This window comes from Panthera tigris, chromosome D1, assembly GCF_018350195.1.
Source record: "Panthera tigris isolate Pti1 chromosome D1, P.tigris_Pti1_mat1.1, whole genome shotgun sequence".
Lineage (NCBI taxonomy): Eukaryota > Metazoa > Chordata > Mammalia > Carnivora > Felidae > Panthera > Panthera tigris.
In genome coordinates this window covers 45,332,452-45,353,001 of record NC_056669.1, presented here as the reverse complement: position 1 = coordinate 45,353,001, position 20,550 = coordinate 45,332,452, and the positions used below count along the sequence as shown (strand labels likewise).

General features: G+C 36.0%; 1 protein-coding gene across 9 annotated transcripts in view; it reads left to right on the top strand.

The window, feature by feature from the left end:
* The window catches only part of TMEM135 (transmembrane protein 135), a 362,190-nt gene that overhangs the window by 27,403 nt on the left and 314,237 nt on the right, over positions 1–20,550 (top strand). For all 9 annotated transcript variants that reach the window (XR_006207971.1, XM_042957322.1, XM_007079000.3 and 6 more), the window contains exon 3: positions 365–457. Coding sequence is in view for 8 of the 9 variants with exons in the window: in XM_042957322.1 (XP_042813256.1) it covers positions 365–457 (93 nt within the window). In the remaining variant the exon portion in view is untranslated. The remainder of the gene's footprint in view (positions 1–364; positions 458–20,550) is intronic.

Sequence of the window (20,550 nt, the reverse complement as noted above, 5' to 3'; positions counted from 1 at the left end):
ACTTAACTAAGGCAGGGGTAGCAGATTGGAGAATTTGAGAGTTCAATTGCATATGGAAAAACTTAAGGGAATGATTTAATGTGTGGAGAAAAGGAAAAGGGAGAAGCTAAGGCTGTTTCAAAGTGTCACACGTAAGTGGGTAGGTCGTCGTTGATCCTATTAACCTAGGAAAATAGAGGAGAGAGAGCATGTTCATGGCGATAGGGGAGAGAGCTAATGAGTTAGTTTGGTTATGGACATGTTGAATTTGAGGTGCTGTGAGACATTTAGGTAGAGTGTGGAGTGAAGAAGGGGAACTTCTGTTCGTAATAACTGAAATAACCAAATAAAAATTTCATACAAAAATTCCAAATTTGAATTTCAGGAGGATACTTGGAAAATTCTACTCTTGGAGTCCTGGCTTTGGTGCCGCTTTGCCAGCATCTTATGTGGCCATTCTAATTGAAAGAAAAAGCAGGTAAATTTTCATGTATCTACATATTTAATAGAACTAGTTTACTGTCCTCTACCCCAACTAAAATTTTTTTGACTTACTATTTCTTATAGTCCAGGGGTGAGATATATTTCCACATATATTTTTAGTCTTACAGATACTTGATGGAAAATTTAATTTTGTATTGGTATTGTTATTTATGTTTACTAAGTTCATTAAAATATAAAGATTGACTTTATAGAATAATAATACCCACTGGTCTTTGTTTACTAAAAAATTAGAGAGTTATCTCTAAGTAAAACATGACATACACAAATCTAATTGAAGGTCTTTTCCATAATGACAATACCATTATCACACTTGAGAAAATTAACAGTTTTCTTTTATCATCTACATCTGTAATTTGCATCAACTCATTGAGTGATATCTGTTAAAGTCAGTTATTATTTTTAAGGCATCCTCTCATTGAAAAAAATATGTTCATTTATATAAGCCTGAAAGTGTTTCAAGTGACATAAGATTTCTTTAAAATGCTATAAGCTGTTATGTAAATTATTCAGTCAGGTAAACAGCTGAAGGTAAAACTTTTGCATAAAGGAATTTTTACTGTCTCATGAATAATGATTTTCATTGCTGAGAACTGCTTTGATTCCATCTTTTTTCCAGAGAGTCACAGTGGGGTCATGTATTAATCAAGATAAGGTCATCATCCAGTTTATGAAGATGTTCGCTAGAGTCACTCATCTCACGTTAAGAGTATAGATAGATCTTATCAGTTAATTAAATATTTACTTAAACCACCTGAGGCCATTTTTAATGCCTTCTTGTGTAACATAATGGTGTCTAAACATTTGGTTCTTTGCTTGTGTCAGAATACTTTTGGATTATTAAAATTACCAAAATCAAAGGACTGGTGGATATTGTTGCCCCAGCATAATCAAGTCAGAATCACTAGAAACATAGGTTATCACACCTGAGAGTATAGTACAGAATAGTACTGAGTATTAAGAGTGTGGATTCTGGAGCTGTACTATCTGGTTTAGGCAACTGGCTCTGTCACTTACTGCAACTACTTGATTTATTTAAAAATGTGAATACTGGTTTTAGAAATAATGATTTTAAATCATACACGAAACTTTAAAGATGCTTTAAACCAAGTTTGCTCTTATTTATTTATTTTTAGCACTTGAGTAATAAGCATTTTAGAAGTTATTTGCCTACTTTTCAAAAGAAAATGTTGAAATTGAATACTTGTGTACCCACCTAGAGTCAACAGTTGTTAACATTTTGCTATTTTTACTTAGTTGTAAGTGATTATATGTATGTGTGGTTATGTGTGTGTATGTGTGTGAATCATTGTAAACATCATGACACTTTACTCCTAAATACTTGAGCATTCAAATAGGGGTATTTTCCTGTGTAATTAATTACAACACTATTATCAAAGCAAGAAAATCAACAGTCACTCCCTAATACCAGCTAGTCCGTAGTGTCCTAAAATGCTTTTATTGCTGTTTTTTTGAAATAGACTCTAGTGGAGATTATGTATAGAGTTTTGTTTCTTTATTTTCTTTTAATCTAGCTAAATCTCCTCACTCCTTCCCTCTCCCCATGACATTGACTTATTGATGTGACAGTTGTCTTGGGTGTAAAACTTTTCTGGTTTTGTCTGAATTTTTTCCTCATGGAATTGTTTAATTGTTTCATTTAATTCATGTATTTCCTATAAACTGAAGTTTAGTCTAAAGACTTGATAGCATTTAGATTAAACATTCTTGGTAAGAATATACTTACCATCAGAATATCAGGTCCATAATTCCAAGTAGTTCCAAGGTTGAATATGTGATTAAAGTGGCAATCATCAGATCTTTTCACTAAACCTGTTAATTTGGGGGAATTAGATTTCTTGACATTCCACAGTCCTTTGCTGGAGTGAACCTGAGTTGATCATGATAATCACAATTTGTGGATTGGCTAATTGTTGTGTGTGTGTGTGTGTGTGTGTGTGTGTGTGTGTGTGTGTGTGTATTCTTCATTAGGATTGAGTGTCATTTACTTCATAAATATTACAGAAGTTTTCCTCTTTTTTACTGCTCTAGAATAGTTTAGTGATGAATTTTCTGGCTTTTGAGAATTTTGTATTAAAGAAGATTAAAGGGTCCCTTTGTTATTAATTTCTAGTTTTATTGCATTCTTATCTGAGAATGTTCACAGTATTTTCTCTGTATGAAACTTTATAAGGTTTTTATTGTGGCTTAATTTATGCTCAATTTTTGTAACTATGTTTTGAACATTTGAAAAAAGTGCATTCTTTTATTGGGAGTTCAAAGGTTGGTAGATAGCTATCAGATCTATGCTATTGAATATGGTTTTAGGTTGTATCTTTAATTCCAGGTGCAATTTCTAGCATTAAAAAGTATGCTCTTTTGGGAATGCAAGCTGGTGCAGCCACTCTGGAAAACAGTATGGAGGTTCCTCAAAAAACTAAAAATAGAACTACCCTATGACCCAGCAATTGCACTTCTAGGCATTTATCCACAGGATACAGGTGTGCTGTTTCAAAGGGACACATGCACCCCCATGTTTATAGTAGCACTATCCACAATAGCCAAAGTATGGAAAGAGCCCAGATGGTCCCTCGATGGATGAATGGATAAAGAAGGTGTGGTATATATATACAATGGAGTATTACTCAGCAATCAAAAAGAATGAAATCTTGCCATTTGCAACTATGTGGATGGAACTGGAGGGTATTATGCTAAGTGAAATTAGTCAGAGAAAGACAAAAATCATATGACTTCATTCATATGAGGACTTTAAGACACAGAACAGATGAACATAAGGGAAGGGAAGCAAAAATAATATAAAAACAGGGAGGGGGACAAAACAGAAGAGACTCTTAAATACGGAGAACAAACTGAGGGTTACTGGAGGGGTTGTGGGAGGGGGGATGGGCTAAATGGGTAAGGGGCATTAAGGAATTTACTCCTGAAATCATTGTTGCACTATATGCTAATTTGGATGTAAATTAAAAAAAATTAAAATTGAATTAAAAAAAAGTCAACAACAACAACAATTTTTAGTTATCTTTTTTTTTTTTTTTTTGCTTGCATTTGCCTAGTATGTCTTTATCTTCTTGAAACACTTTATATGTCTGTCTCATATGCCGCATAAATTTGGGCTATATTTGGAGTTCCAATCTGAAAAAATAATTTTATTTGAAAATGTAAGTTCAGTCCATATACATTTACTTACACAACTAATATATTTGGCTTTTTATTATATTTGTCACTATGTACTCTGTTTTATTATTATCTTTCTTTTACTTTTAACTTTGACACGATTATAGAGTCATGGAATATTACACAAATAATACAGAGAGACACATGAAAACTTAATCAGTTTCTCCGCAGGATAGCATCTTATGTAACTGTAGTATAATAAAAAACCAGGAAATTGACAATATTGTCAGCTAGACTATAGCTCTTATTCATGTTCACCAGCTTTTACATTGACACATATTGACCATTATAGTATCTTACAAAGTAATTTCACTGTTCTAAAAATCCTCTGTACTTGGCCTTCATTTCACCCTTCCCCCAACCCCTGGTGACTACTGATCTTTTTAACTGTCTCTGTAGTTTTACCTTTTGCAGAGTGTCATATAGTTAAAATCATACAGTATGTCAGCTTTTCAGATTGGCTTCTTTTTTTTATTAATATGCCTTTAAGCCTCATCTATGTCTTTACATGACTTGATAGGTCATTTCTTTTTAGTGCTGAATAATATTCCATCATCTGGATATACAACTCTCTATCTTTTGCCCTGCTGCAGGACATTTTGGTTGCTTCCAAGTTTTGGCAAATACCAGTAAAGCTGCTGTAAACATTCATGTGCAGGTTTTGTGTATTTATGTTTTCAACCCCTTTGGGTAAATTACCAAGGGGTATGATTGCTATATCATATGTTAAGAGTATGTTTGACTTTGTAAGAAACTGCCAAACTGTTATCCAAAGTGGCTGTACCAGTTTGTTTTCCCACCAGCAGTGAATGAGAGTTTCTGTTGCTCCACATCCTTGCCAGCACTTAGTGTTGCCAGTGTTCTGCATTCTGGCCATTTTAATAGGAGTGTGGTAGTATCTCATTGTTTGAATTTACATTTCCTTAATGGCAAATGTTATAGAGCATTTCTTCATGTGCTTTTTATTTTATTTTATTTATTATAATTTTTTATGTGCTTAATTAATCTGTATGTCTTTATAGTAGATTTCTTGTATACAACATGTAGTTGGGTCGTGGTTTTTTGATCAGCTCTGGTAATGTTTGTGTTTTAATTGGTATACTTAGACTTGACATTAAAAGTGATTATTAATATAGATGGATTCATATCTACTACATTTGTTCATGTTTTCTTTTTGTTCCCTTGTTGTTTGTTTTGATTTTCTGTCTTCCCACTTATTCTGCCTTTTGTGGTTTTAATTGAACATTTTATATGGTTCCATTTTTCTCTCCTTTCTTAGTAATCAATTATACTTTTTTTAAACTTTTTTTAGTGGTTGCCCTAGTTTTGTAATATACATTTACAACTAATCCTACTCTCAAATAACACTATAGCTTTTCATAGGTAGTGAGTATACCTTATGATAATAATGTAATCCTAATTCCTTCTTCCTGTCCCTTATGTCATTGCTATCATTCAGTTATATCTAAGTATTCATGACACACACATACACACACACACACACACACACACACACACACACACCCCTCATATATATACATAAGCATACAAAATCAATTACATTGTTGCTTTGATTACATTATTACATTATTTTTATGTTGTTACAGTATTATTTTGAATGAACCGTTATCTATTAGAGCAATTAAGAATAAGAAAAATAAAATTGTCTTTTCTTTAATGTTCCACCTTTCTTTATGTAGATGAGTTTCTTATCTGTATTGTTTTCTTCCTCTTTAGAGAACATTTAACATTTCTTGCAGAGCAGGTCCACTAGCAACAAATATTCTCAATTTTTTTTGGTGCGATAAAGTGAGGATAATTTCTCAGGGTACAGAATTCTAGGTTGTTTTTTTTTTTTTTTTCCCCTTGTCAACAATAAATATTTCACTCCACTCTCTTGTTTGCATGGTTTCTGAGGAGAAGTTGGATGCAATTATCCTTGTTTCTCTATAGGTAAGGTGGTTTTTTTCCCTCTGGCCTCTTTCAGGGTTTTCTTTATATTTATTTTTCTGTAGTTTTAATAAGGTATGTCTAGATGTAGTTGTGTTGTTGTGTGTTTTTTTTCTTGGGCATATATGCTGCTTGGTGTTCTTTGAACTTTATTGATATGTGGTTTGGTATCTAACATTAATTTAGGAAAACTGTCAGTCATTATTGTTTTGAATATTTCTCCTGTTCTATTCTCTCTTTCTCTCCTTTAGCTTTTCCCATTATGTGTATGTTATACTTTTTGTAGTCCTTGGATATTCTGTATTTTTTTTTCTAGTCTCTGTTCTTACTGTTTTACAGTTTTCAAGGATTCTGTGATATATCAAGGGTATGGTGATATATTCTCTAGCTCAGAGATTCTTTCCTCAGCTGTGTCCAGTCTACTAACGATATGATTATATCGAAGGCACTCTTCATTTCTGCTGTAGTTCCTTTTCTTTGTGGAATTTCATCTCTCTGCTTACCTGGCTCATCTGTTTCTGTATGCTATCTACTTGATCCATTAGAGTCCTTAGTATTAATCATTCTTCTGTTTTGTTTGTTTGTTTGTTTAAAAGTAGACTCCACACCCATTGTGGGGATTGAACTCATGACCCTGAGACTAAGAGTCCAGGGTTCTTTACCTACTGAGCCAGGAGAGTGCCCTAATCATTGTTTTAATTTTAAATTCCTGGTCTGATAATTCCAGCGTCTCTGCCGTGTCTGGTTATGATGCTTGCTCTGTGTCTTCAAATTGTGATTTTTGCATTTTGATGTGCCTTGTAATTTTTTTCTTGATAGCTGGGCATGATGTACCAGGTGAAAGGAATTACTGTAATAGGCTGTTACTAATGTGGTGAGGTGTTGGGGGAAACTGTTCTATAGTCCTGTGGTTAGGCCTCAGTCTCTTAGTGAGCCTGTGTCTCTAGACTGAACTTTATAAGCCTTTCTCAGTTTTTCTTTTCCTCTTAGGTGGGGCAGGATGGTTAGAATGTGCTGGAGCTGGATATTTTGCTTTCTTGCATGTGGAATTCTAAAGCTGGCTGGAGTTAGGTATTTCCCTTCCCCATGTCACTTAGGCTCTTGTAATGCCCTAGTAGGTTAGGCTCTGGTAAACTAGCTTTTACCAAGGACAGGCCCTGTTAAGAACAGAATGCTCTGGCTCATTTCAAAATGATTCCTCTGTGTTTCCCCTACTTGGAAGTGTAAATAAGCGGCTTTCCCCCTGTTACTTACTTAGTTAAGTTCCCAGAGGCAAAATGCACAAAGGTATGAGGGTCCCTCTATGACTGGGCACCCCTTGAGTTTTTCACTCTCAGACTTGTCCACACTGAGCCTCTTGCGGTTTATCAGTTTAGGGTTTCCTGTTCTGGCTCTCATTCCCTCTGAGGTTTTAGCTGGTTTTGTTCTGGTAGATTGTGATTCTCTATCTGCCTGTAGTCTCTTCAGTTTTGGGGGCAATAGTTTGTAGGGTGACCTCGCTTCTCTTATGGATCTAAAAAGAGTTGTTGAGTTTTCAGTTTCCTTAGCTTTTTTACTTGCTGTTAGGAATAAGTGAGGACTTCCAAGCTCCTTGCACAGAAACTGGAAACTTGGAAGAAGACATTTTTTTTTTTTGTCCATTTTTATGTATTTTTTTGTTTTTCTTTTTTTAGTGCTTGCTCTAAGGACTACTTAGATATCTTTAACTTTAGAGCTTCTTAGTGTTAATATTCCACCATCTTGCAAAACGTAGAAATGTATTTAGGTCCATTTTAAGTCTGCTTGCCATATGATCTCTTTTATTTTGCTGCCCCCACTCCCTTTCTTTGACTGGTGAATGGTCTTTCTCTGGCACCAGGGATTCAATTATCCATTCTTTCTCCATGGATTTGTAATGGCCCTTGTCATATACCAATTTTTAATATATGTGTGCATTGTCGATTGCTCCATTGTTTTCTCTTGATATATTAGTCTAGGTATTATTTTTTATAATTTTAGTTAAAAAAATCAAACTTTTCTTTGAAGATAAACATGTGTTTAAATACAATAACACCAAAGTAAAATTGTGCTATTGATATTAAGAACTATAACTTTTTAAGGCACAAAGAGGTTTCCTGGAAGTGAGGTGATAACTTGGATTTTAGTTACTAGTTTAATTCCTGCTCTCTTTTTGCTTTTGATAACAAACTTTTATTTTAAAGCTTTCTGCTTTCATTTCTTTTAAGTGAGCTATTGCACTAGTGTTTTATATGTAGACACTAGATAGTCTCAGAAAATTTGTAGGTAGTTATAAATTATGATCTGTTCTGAATATTAATTGGAATAGTCTGACCTAATCAAAATTTTAACTGTAGCTTCTTTGTAAGGATTTTCTTGTGGTTGCTGAAGAAAAATTGATCCTTATGTTGATGTGATTGTGGAGTAATTGAACCTTGTGTGATGTATAGTGATTTAGTTCTGTTGTTTATTAGGTGATGAAGTTATTACCTGGAAATAGCTTTCTAGTTCTTTTTTTTTTCTTGAGAGTTGTGTGGTTGTGTGTGTATATGTATAGCTACCACAAATCCTGGTTTGGGGTCTAATTAACAATTTAAATTTTAGCCTTTTATTTTTTATTTTATTTTTATTTTTATTTTTTAGTTTTTTTTAAAATGTAATTTATTTTTTAAATTTACATCCAAGTTAGTTAGCATATAGTGCAACAATGATTTCAGGAGTAAATTCCTTAATGCCCCTTACCCATTTAGCCCATCCCCCCTCCCACAACCCCTCCAGTAACCCTCAGTTTGTTCTCCATATTTAAGAGTCTCTTCTGTTTTGTCCCCCTCCCTGTTTTTATATTATTTTTGCTTCCCTTCCCTTATGTTCATCTGTTTTGTATCTTAAAATCCTCATACGAGTAAAATCATATGATATTTGCCTTTCTCTGACTAATTTCACTTAGCATAATACCCTCTAGTTCCATCCATGTAGTTGCAAATGGCAAGATTTCATTCTTTTTGATTGCCGAGTAATACTCCATTGTGTGTGTGTGTGTGTGTGTGTGTGTGTGTGTGTGTGTGTATATATATACCATATCTTCTTTATCCATTCATCCATTGATGGACATTTGGGCTCTTTCTATACTTTGGCTATTGTTGATAGTGCTGCTATACACATTGGGGTGCATGTGCCCCTTTGAAACAGCATACCTGTATCCCGTGGATAAATACCTAGTAGTGCAATTGCTGGGTCGTAGGGTAGTTCTATTTTTAATATTTTTTATTTTTAAAAAATGTTTATTACTTGTTTTTGAGAGAGATAGAGAGAAAAAAGGGGAGAAAATGGGGGAGGAGCAGAGAGAGAGAGGAAGAGAGAATCCCAAGCAGGCTTCATGCTTTCAGTGGAGAGCCTGATGTGGGGCTCTGTCCCTCAAACTACAAGATCATGACTTTGAGCCCAAATCAAGAATTGATCACTTAACTAACTGAGCTACCCAGGCACTCTGTGACTTATTTTTTAAAAAGCAGATTAAAAAAAACTTTTTGGAGTTCACCTTTAAACATAGAAAAGCAATTTTTTTGCTCCATCTTTTTATAAGTTTCTTTATAGTATATCTTATTTTAAATGAGTCTGGTCTATGTTTATCTAAAATTGTGTAAAGGTTAATGGTCTTATTTGCTTTGAGAAAGTATTTTTTATTTACCACAAATTTTAGTAAGATTTCATTAAATATCAAGACTCCTTAATAGATTATATGTAACCTAGAAAGGTTGAAGTTATGTACATCTAGTTACCAAAGTGAAGTGTGTTAATATTACAGTTTTTACTTTAAGGAAAAAGAATTTGTAATTATGCCCTTAATTCATGAAGAAAATCAGTGATATGTTGGTGGAGATAGCCACCAGGCAGCTTGAAGTGTGAGTCTCGATTCAGAAGAAGCATGGTAGTCATAAATAAAATTTGAAATTTTCTTCTTATAGGTGGTCACTGGGGCTGTGGGAGATTAGAGTGAAAATCCACAATAAAAAGAAATCTGAGGTTAGAAGGTGGTAAACGACAGTGTTTAAGTAGTCAGTTGTCCATTGAGTTGAGTGTACGGTTCATATTTTTAATAACGTCAGTAATAGAGTGGAAGATAACAGAATATGGAGGATTAGCAGTGTCAAATTATAGTGGTAGCCCTAATTTTTAAATCTCCAAAACTTTAGTTAATAGTGAAGTCTTTACTCTGAGATTATACATTTTTGTACTCAATTGTGTAATCGGTTTTTCGAGAAGCATTTAATGAGGTAAGAGCATACACTATGGTTGTACACATACACATATGTGTGATGATATACATAGATACAGATATGTAAGTGAAGATCTGTCTGTCTTCATAAGTAGGTCTTCATCTATATTGGTTTGACTTTCTTTCCTTCCTACTTCTCTCCCTCTCCAACCCATCCATCCATCCATCCATCCATCCATCCATCCATCCATCCATCCGTCTTTCCCAGTCTTCCCCTTCCCTTTACAGAATTAAGCATGCTTTGCCAGCTAGTTCCTGAAACCTCCTAAGAGGGCAGTTTACTTAAATCTTAATCGTGTCACTGTGGGATTCTGAGAAAACTTTGAAGTTGTTTCCAGGGTTGCTCAAAAAATTTGTGCCACAAAGAACTGTGATCATAGTAACTCAGCAGGAAGCATTGGTAACATCTAGTTTATCCCTAGGTGGGCTGTTAAGAACTAGTCTTTTCTTTCTGTTTCTAGGAAGTGTTTTGTTTGTGGTTCAGAAAGTTGTTCTGATGGATTTTGTTTTGTAGAACTGCTATGGAATTTGCTTTGATATTTAGTATTAGTTTAGATAAGTTAAAACTGCAGGGTGCTCAAACATGACATGGATTAAAATATTGAAAATTGCATATTTATTCTAAACCTACCCATGTGTTGCATTGTTAGATTACACTGTTGTAGTTATGAAACTCCTAAGCAGATATGACCAAAATGAATGAACTCTATAATATGTGAATAAAATACCATGAATTTGGTTTATAAATTCTTGGCATCTTCATCTTTAAGTGTCATGTTATCTTCACAGGAAGAAAATTAAATTACCTTGCAGTCTTCTGAGAAGTTTACTTTGTATTATCTGCTGTGTATAACAGAATATGATCATAGACTCTTGCTCTTATTTTTCCATTCCTGTACTTTAAGGTGGTACTTTTATACTGTTCTAAAACATTGTGACAGATGAAAATATATTGTATCTTGAAAGACTTTCTGAGATCATTAAATATCTCGTAGTAGTCATTACAATTGTTAGCAACTTTCACTATGCTTTTCTCTCATCTATAATTTCCCGTTTTTTGTAGCGCGCGCGCACACACACACACACACACACACACACACACAAAGATAGGGAGAGAGAGAGAGAGAGAGAGAGAGAGAGAGAGGGAGAAGGAATATATATAAACACTTAGAATCTGGAAGTTATACGATGCCTACTGTACTCCCTAATAATTTTAGTTATGAAATGTGTTACAGTGTCATTCAAAAGTTTGAGAAAGTTAGGGGCGCCTGGGTTGCTCAGTCGGTTGAGCGACTTGGGCTCGGGTCATGATCTCTGGATTTGTGGGTTTGAGCCCTGGGTTGGTCTCTGTGCTGACAGCTTAGAGCCTGGAGCTTGCTTCGGATTCTGTGTCTCCCTGCCTTCTCTCTGCCCCTCCCCCACTTGTGTGCATGTGCACGCTCTCTCTCTCTCACTCTCTCTCTCTCTCTCTCTCAAAAAAAAAAAAAATAAATGTAAAAAAATTTTTTAAAAAAGTTTTGGAAGGTTAGCCAAAGAATATATACATTAAGGTTTCCAGACAAAAAGAAAAGACAATTGTCCATCTAATTAGACACAATAATGTTGTTAAAAGATAAGAAAATTTGGAGTTCAATAGAATGTGAGGATACCTTTTAATTTACTGAGGTGTTAAGGAAGTTTAATTATTTTAATGTTTTCCTGCGGGAATAATGTTCTTTTTTTTTTTTTTTAATTTTTTTTTTAACGTTTATTTATTTTTGAGACAGAGAGAGACAGAGCATGAACGGGGGAGGGTCAGAGAGAGAGGGAGACACAGAATCGGAAGCAGGCTCCAGGCTCTGAGCCATCAGCCCAGAGCCCTACGCGGGGCTCGAACTCACGGACCGCGAGATCGTGACCTGAGCTGAAGTCGGACGCTTAACCGACTGAGCCACCCAGGTGCCCCAATTACACAGAGTTCTTAAACAGTGATTCTTAACACTTTTTTCGGCAGTACCCCTTGATGTGCACACCCCTCCTTAAATTTTGCATAGAAGTTGAAGACATTCACCCTTTCCTGTATCAAAAAACATTAGTTGTGGTTCACTGAGCTTCACCTGTCTTCCAGTCAATCCAGTGATTCACAGAAGAATGGAAGTAAAGGGTCACAATCTCCTGGGAAATTCAAAAAGTTACTGTTTTTCTAGGCCCTAGTTCTTCCTATTCAGGCCTAGGTCACCTTTTGTTCTTATTGGCACTTCTTCCTTCCCCATAACTGATGTAGTATTATTTTATTATTACGATTTTATTTTATTATTTTTAAATGTTTATTTTTTTATTTTTGAGAGAGAAAGAGCGTGTGTGTGTGTGGCGGGGAGGGACAGAGAGAGTTGGGGGCTGAGGGTCCAAAGTGGACTCTGTGCTGGAGGCAGAGAGCCCGATGCAGGGCTCGAACTCACAAACCATGAGCTCATGACCCAACCCGAAGTCAGACGCTTAACCAACTGACTGAGCCACCCAGGTGCCCCTGTTGTAGTAGTATTTTAATAGGTAACTTGTTTTCTAGAGAGAATTTACTCAAGTAAAAGGAAGTGACCTGTTTGTCTTCAGATCTTGGCTAGATATAGTCAAATGTTTAATAGTAAAATGGCATTTAATAGACTTACCAGTTTCTTGTGATACTCAGCATCCCTGGAGAAGTGATAAAATAAATCAATATTGTGATATTCTGCACCTACCGAATTGACACTGGAACTGAGGTTGAAGACACCACATCTGGGAAACCTATCAAAAAGAGTCTGCTTTTAATACAGCATATCATGCCCTTCAGAGATACTGTCTTTTCATTCTTGAGGCTGTTAGTTCTGGGTTGGAATTCAGATAAAGCTGGGAGGGAGATGCTCTTTCTCATTGTTTGGGAACAATAAATTGAAACCTAAGACCAGAATAGGATTTCATCTAATAACAATACATCCTCTGCTTTTTCCCAGTAGTAAGAGTGTGTCAGGGTTTTATTCATTCTAAAGTCAGTGAGTTACAGAATTTAAAGGTAAGTTAGTAATGGACAGATTTTCTACCATAGAAGCAGTGCTTTGGAAAGAACATGAAGCTGACTTCTAATTCCAACTTGTCTTTGTGCTACTTTTATATTTTTAAGTAAACCACATAAATTTTCTGACAGAGAAAGGATAATAGTATCTATATCACACTTTGTAAGACTCCTAAGAGGATAAAATTTGCTTTCAAATATTTATTATACCTTGCAGATTATTACATTTTATGCAAATGTAAATTACTTGATCACATCTTTGCTTGCTAATAAATTGATATCACTATTTTTTTCTCCTGTCTAGTGGATATCTTTTGTGATTATGTTTCTATAATATATTTTATGTCTCTACTATATTCCTAGTAGGCTGGGTTCTTAGTAACACTTTGTCTAGAAATTCCATAACCATTTGTTTAGTGCCTAATAGATATGCCAGGTACTTTTGCGGGTGTGTGAAAATGTGAAGGTAAACAAGATAATCTTTGCCTGCTAGTTAAAGATAAACGGTTATATTATCAGGTAGATAATTTATTGAATTTTAGAGATGGAATTAGATTAGTGGAACAAATACGGTAGTTCACTTCATAAGGAAATGTATGATTGGGTACTACTACTGAAATTGCAGAGATATACTTTTATTTTGTTTTTTTAATTAAGTATAATGTTTTTTTCTTTATATGTAACCAGCTTTGGGAAGATAGGTATCACTTGAAAAGGATTTAACTTTTCTGTGTATGTGTGACTCTTAGATGTTGATGTTACCCTAATTTTTCTTTATGTAATTTACTTAAAATAAGACCATCTTTGATTTAGAATTTGATAGGAGTTGATAAGATTGGTAAAGATTAGTAAGAACAATTTCAATTCATTTGTAGAAATCATAGACAAGAAAGCTACTAGGAAGCTTCTAGATCATCCTTGCAGTGATTTTCAAATTCTTTTTTAGAGGAGCAATAGAATTCTGTTGTTTTTGCTGAGGTGTGTTAGGACCTGCTGAACAGGGTCATTGCCTGTGGGGTTTGGTTCAGTGGGTTTGCCTAGACCTCCTTCCCCTTTCAACCCGAGTAGACCCAACATTATGTTTATATTGGTGATAAATGTATGTTTTTGTTAAATAATTTTTATGTTTAAAGTTAGGTAACTAGTCTTGTTCCCTCATTAAAAAAAATTTTTTTTTTTTTAATATTTATTTTGAGAGACAGAGAGACAGAGTGCGAGCAGGGAAGGGGCAGAAAGAGAGGGGACACACAATCCCAAGCAAGTTCTGAACTGTCAGCATAGAACCCGATGTGAGGCTTGAACTCATGGACTGACCACGAGATCATGACCTGAGCCAAAGTCAGACTTTCAACCTACTGAGCCACTCCAGCACCTCTTGTTCCCTCATTTTAATGACAAAATTAAATTACAGAGTACCAGAGAATTAAAGTTAAATAAAATTCTGATTTTCAAACTTCAGTTGTTAAGTGAAACCATACTGCCTCCATGTGGCTTTAGTGATAATAGAAATCTTCTTAAGCCATTTTATTATTTATTTATTTTATTAATTATTTTTAATGTTTATTTATTTTTGAGAGAGACAGAGTACAAGCAGGGGAGGGGGCAGAGAGAGAGAGGGTGACACAGAATCTGAAGCAGGCTCCAGGCTCCGAGCTGTGAGCACAGAGTCCAACACGGGGCCCAAACTCATGAACGGCAAGATCATGACCTGAGCCGAAGTCGGACGCTTAACCGAATGAGCCACCCAGACGCCCCTTAAGCCATTTTAAATAATGAACAGTCAAGATTGTGTATGACTGGGTTGGACTTCAAGATTTCATTGACATGTTAATATTAAGACCTGACATGAAATTTAAGTGAAAATCATTTGATATGGGTACTTGTTTTATTTATAAAGGTTTTTTTCTTTTCAGTATGAAAAATGCTAATAATTGAAACTCAAATAGATTTTTATAATTTCCAAAGTTTATTTTAACTCTGTCCTTAAACTCTTAAAACATTAAAGACTTCTTTCCATATGTATGTATGTATGTATGTATGTATGTATGTATGTTGTATGTATGTCAAGTTAGCTAACATATAGCGTTGTCTTGGCTTCAGGAGTAGATTCTTGTGATTCATCACTTACATACAACACCCAGTGCTCATCCCAACAAGTGCCCTCCTCAGTACCCATCACCCAGCTCCTCCACCCGCCCAGTCCCCACCCCCATCAACCCTCAGTTTGTTCTCTGTATTTAAGAATCTCTTATGGTTTGCCCTCCTCTCTGTAACTTTTTTTCCCTTCCCTTCCTCTATGGTCTTCTGTTAAGTTTCTCAAATTCCACATATGAGTAAAATCATAGGATATCTGTCTTTCTCTGATTGACTTACTTCACTTAGCATAATACCCTCCAGTTCCATCCACGTTGTTGGAAATGACAAGGTTTCATACTTTTTCATTGTCAAGTAGTGTTCCATTGTATATATATACCATATCTTCTTTATCCATTCATCAATTGATAGACATTTGGGCTCTTCCCATAATTTGGCTATTGTTGATAGTGCTGCTGTAAACATTGGGGTACCAAGTGCTCCTACAAGTCAGCACTCCTATGTCCTTTGGATAAATTCCCAATAGTGCTATTGCTGGGTTGTAGGGTAATTCTGTTTTTAATTTTTTGAGGAACCTCCACACTGTTTTCCATAGTGGCTGCACCAGTTTGCATTCCCACCAACAGTGCAAGAGGGTCCCTGTTTCTCCACATCCTCGCCAGCGTCTGTTGTCTCCTGAGTTGTTCATTTTAGCCACTCTGACCGGTGTGAGGTGGTATTTCAGTGTGGTTTTGATTTGTATTTTCCTGATGATGAGCAGTGTTGAGTATCTTTCCATATGTCTGTTTACCATCTGGATGTCTTCTTTGGAAAAGTGTCTATTTATGTCTTCTGCCCATTTCTTCACTGGATTATTTGTTTTTTGGTTGTTGTGTTTAGTAAGTTCTTTATAGATTTTGGATATTAATCCTTTATCTGATATGTCATTTGCAAATATCTTCTCCCATTCCACTGGTTGGTTTTTAGTTTTGTTGGTTGTTTCCTTTGCATTGCAGAAGCTTTTTATCTTGATGACATCCAGTACATTTTTGCTTTTATTTCCCTTGCTTTCGGAGATATGTCAAGTAAGAAGTTGCTGTGGCTGAGGTCAAAGAGGTTGCTGCCTGTTTTCCCCTGTAGGATTTTGATGGTTTCCTGTCTCACATTTAGGTCTTTTATCCATTTTGAGTTTATTCTTGTGTATGGTGAAAGAAAGTGGTTCAATTTCATTCTTCTGCATTTTGCTGTCCAGTTCTCCTGGCACCATTTGTTAAAAAGACTGTCTTTTTTCCATTGGATACTCTTTCCTGCTTTGTCCAAGATGAGTTGGCCATATATATAAATAGTTCCATTTCTGGGTTCTCTATTCTATTCCATTGGTCTGTGTGTCTGTTTTCAGGCCAACACCATACTCTCTTGATGATTACAGCTTTGTAGTACAGGCTAAAGTCCAGGATTATGAGGCCTCCAGTTTTGGTTTTCTTTTTCAACATTACTTTAGCTATTCAGGGACTTGTGTGGTTCTATAGAGATTTTAGGATTGTTTGTTTTAACTCTGTGAAGAATGCTGGTGCTATTTTGATTGGGATTACATTGAATGTGTAGATTGTTATGGGTAGTATCAACATTTTAACAATATTTGTTCTTCCAATCCATGAGCATGGAATATTTTTCCATTTCTTTGTGTCTTCTTTAGTTTTTTTCATGAGCTTTCTATAGTTTTCAGTGTACACATCTTTTACCCCTGGTTAGGTGTATTCCTAGCTATTTTATGGTTCTTGGTGCAATTGTAAATGGGATCGATTTCTTGATATATCTTTCTGTTGCTTCACTATTGGAGTATAGAAATGCAACCAATTTCTGTACAGAGATTTTGTATCCTGTGACTTTGTTGTATTCATGTATCAGTTCTATCAGTTTTTTGGTGGAGTGTTTCGGGTTTTCCATGTAGAGTATCATGTCATCTGTGAAGAGTGAAAGTTTGACTTCTTCTTTGCCAGTTTGGATGCCTTTGATTTCATTTTGTAGTTTGACTGCTGAGGCTAGGACTTCTAACACTATGTTAAACAACAGTGGTGAGAGTGACATCCCTGTTGTGTTCCTGATCTCAGTGGGAAGGTTCTCAGTTTTTTCCCATTGAGGATGATATTAGCTGTGGGTCTTTCGTATATGGCTTTTATTGATGTGAAGGTATGTTCCTTCTATCCTGACTTTCTTTTTTTTTTTTTTAATTTTTTTTTAACCTTTATTTATTTTTGAGACAGAGAGAGACAGAGCATGAGTGCGGGAGGGTCAGAGAGAGGGAGACACAGAATCTGAAACAGGTTCCAGGCTCTGAGCTGTCAGCACAGAGCCCAATGCGGGGCTCGAACTCAGGGACTGCGAGATCATGACCTGAGCCAAAGACGGACGCTTAACCGACTGAGCCACCCAGGCGCCCCTTTCTTTTTTTTTAATTTTTAAATATCTATTTATTTTTGAGAGGGAGAGACAGAGTGCAAGCAGCGAAGGGACAGAGAGAGAGGAAGACACAGAATTGGAAGCAGGCTCCAGGCTCTGAGCTGTCAGCACTAAGTCCGATGCGAGGCTCGAACCCACAGACCATGAGATCATGACCTGAGCTGAAGTTGGACGCTTAACTGACTGAGCGATCCAGGCATTCCGTATCCTGACTTTCTTGAGGGTCTTTATTAAGAAAGCATGCTGTTGGGCTGCCTGGGTGGCTCAGTCGGTTGAACGTCTGACTTCAGCTCAGGTCATGATCTCACAGTTCGTGGGTTCGAGCCTTGGGTCAGGCTCTGTGTTGACAGCTCGGAGCCTGAAGCCTGCTTCGGATTCTGTGTCTCCCTTTCTCTCTGTCCCTCCCCTGCTCGTGCTCTGTCTCTCTCTGTCTCTCAAAAATAAATAGAAATGTTAAAAAAAAAACTTAAAGGATGCTGTATTTTGTCAAATGCTTTTTCTACATCTATTGACAGGATCATATGGTTCTTATCTTTTCTTCTATTAATGTGATGTATCATGTTGATTGATTTGTGAATATTGAACCAGCCCTACAGCTCAGGAATGAATCCCACTTGATCATGGTGAATAATTCTGTTGAATTCTATTTGCTAGTATCTTGTTGCGAATTGTTGCGTCTATGCTCATCAGGAATATTGGCTTGTAGTTCTCCTTTTTAGTGGGGTCTCTGTCTGGTTTGGAAATCAAGGTGATGCTGGCTTCATAGAATGAGTCTGGAAGCGTTCCTTCCGTTTCTGTTTTTTGGAACAGCTTGAGAAGAATAGGTATTAATTCTGCTTTAAATGTCTGGTAGACTTCCCCTGGGATGCCATCTGGCCCAGGATTCTTATTTTTTGGGAGATTTTTGATAACTGATTCTATTTCTTTGCTGGTTATGGGTCTGTTCAAATTTTCTATTTTTTCCCTTTTGAGTTTTTGTAGCATGTGGATTTCTTCCAGATTGTCCAGTTTGTTGGCATATACTTTTTTATAGTATTCTCTAATAATTGTTTCTATTTCTGTGGTGTTGGTTGTGGTCTCTCGTCTTTCATTCGTGATTTTATCTATTTGGGTCCTTGCTCTTTTTGAGAAGTCTGGCTAGGGATTTATCAATTTTGTTCATTCTTTCAAAAAACCAGCTCTTAGATTGATTGATCTGTTCTACCTTTTTTTATTTTTTTGTATGTTGTTTATTTCTGTCCTAATCTTTATTATTTCTTCTTCTGCTGGCTTTGGGATTTCTTTGCTTCTGTTTTTCTAGTTCCTTTAGGTGTGAGGTTAGGTTCTGTATTTGAGACCTTTCTTGCTTCTTGAGATAGGTCTGGATTGCTATGTTTTTTCCTCTTAGGACTGCCTTTGCTGCATCTTGGACTATTGTGTTTTCATTCTCATTATGCTTCCATATATTTTTTAATTTCTCCTTTAATTTCCTGGTTGACCCATTCATTATTTAGTAGGATATAAAAAAATATTTTTTTTAATGTTTAGTTATTTTTGAGAGAGAGAGACAGAGCATGAGTAGGAGAGGGGCAGAGAGAGAGGGGGAGACAGAATCTGAAGCAGGCTCCAGGCTCTGAGCTGTCAGCACAAAGCCTGATGCGGGCCTTGAACCCACGAACTCTGAGATCATGACCTGAACTGAAGTCAGCTGCTTAACCGACTGAGCCACTCAGGTGCCCCAGTAGGATTTTTTTTTTTAAGTTTATTTATTTTGAGAGAGAGAGAGTTGGGGAGGGGCAGAGAGAGAGAGGAAGAGAGAGAGAGAATCCCAAGCAGGCTCTGCATTGCCAGTGAGGAGCCTGGTGTGGAGCTTGAACCCATGAACCATGAGATTGTGACCTGAGCCAAAGTCAGATGCTTAACCAACTGAGCCACCTGGGGCATCCCTAGTAGGGTGTTTTTTAACCTCCCTGTTATTTGAGGATTTTCCAAATTTTTTCTTGTGGTTGATTTCAAGTTTCATTATGTTGTGACCTGAAAATATGCATGGTATGATCTCAAATATTTGTTGAGGGCTGTTTTGTGACCCAGTGTGTGATCTGTTTTGGAGAATGTTCCATGTGCACTTGAAGAATGTGTATTCTACCACTTTTGGATGAAAAGTTCTGAATATATCTGTATTAATTGATTTATATGTTTGGGAGCTCTCATATTGGGGCATAAACATTTACAATTGTGAGCTCTTCTTGATTGATAGACCCCTTCATTATTTTATAATGCCCTTCTTCATCTCTTGTTAGTCTCTGTTTTAAAATCTAGTTTGTCTGATATAAGTATGGCTACTCCAGCTTTCTTTTGACATCCAGTAGCATAATAGATGGTTCTCCATTCCCTCACTTTCAATCTGCTGGTGTCCTCAGGTCTAAAATGAGTCTCTTATTGGCAGCATATAGGTAGATTTTTTTTTTAATCCCTTCTGATACCCTGTGTCTTTTGATTGGGGCATTTAGTCCATTTACATTCAGAGTGATTATTGAAAGATAGGGATTTTGTGTCATTGTGTTATCTGTAGGTTTAGTAGTTGTGGTGTTGTCTCTTATCCTTTGTAGTCTTTGCTGCTTTCCACTCACAGAGTCCCCCATAGGATCTCCTGCAGGGCTAGTTTAGTTAAAGACTTCTTTCCTAAAGAATAGGATCTACTTCATTCATGGTCTTACATGCAATATAAGTTAAATGAAGTGATTAAGGGTGGAACGTTATCCCTATCTTTGAGTTTCTACCTTAATTCTCAGTAAACAAGTTTGATAAATGTGCAATATTTCTGGAAAGTTAAAGTTTATAGAAATTTTTTGTTTGTCCTTTGGCATTAGAAAGTTCACTTAGTGCCTAACTTCTCACTTAACAATGAAGTTAAAACCAAAGTGATTTAGTATGAGTTGTAAGAACATCTAATGAACAATTGCATTGTGTATGAAACAGATAGAAGACCTGATTTTTGTGCAATCGATGTGCATTGTTTTGGCCTTGACATCTTGGCAAGATGAATTCTTTAAGGTTCTTTATTAAATTTAGAACTCTAGAGTAAACATAGGCTAATAGCAAATTATACTTT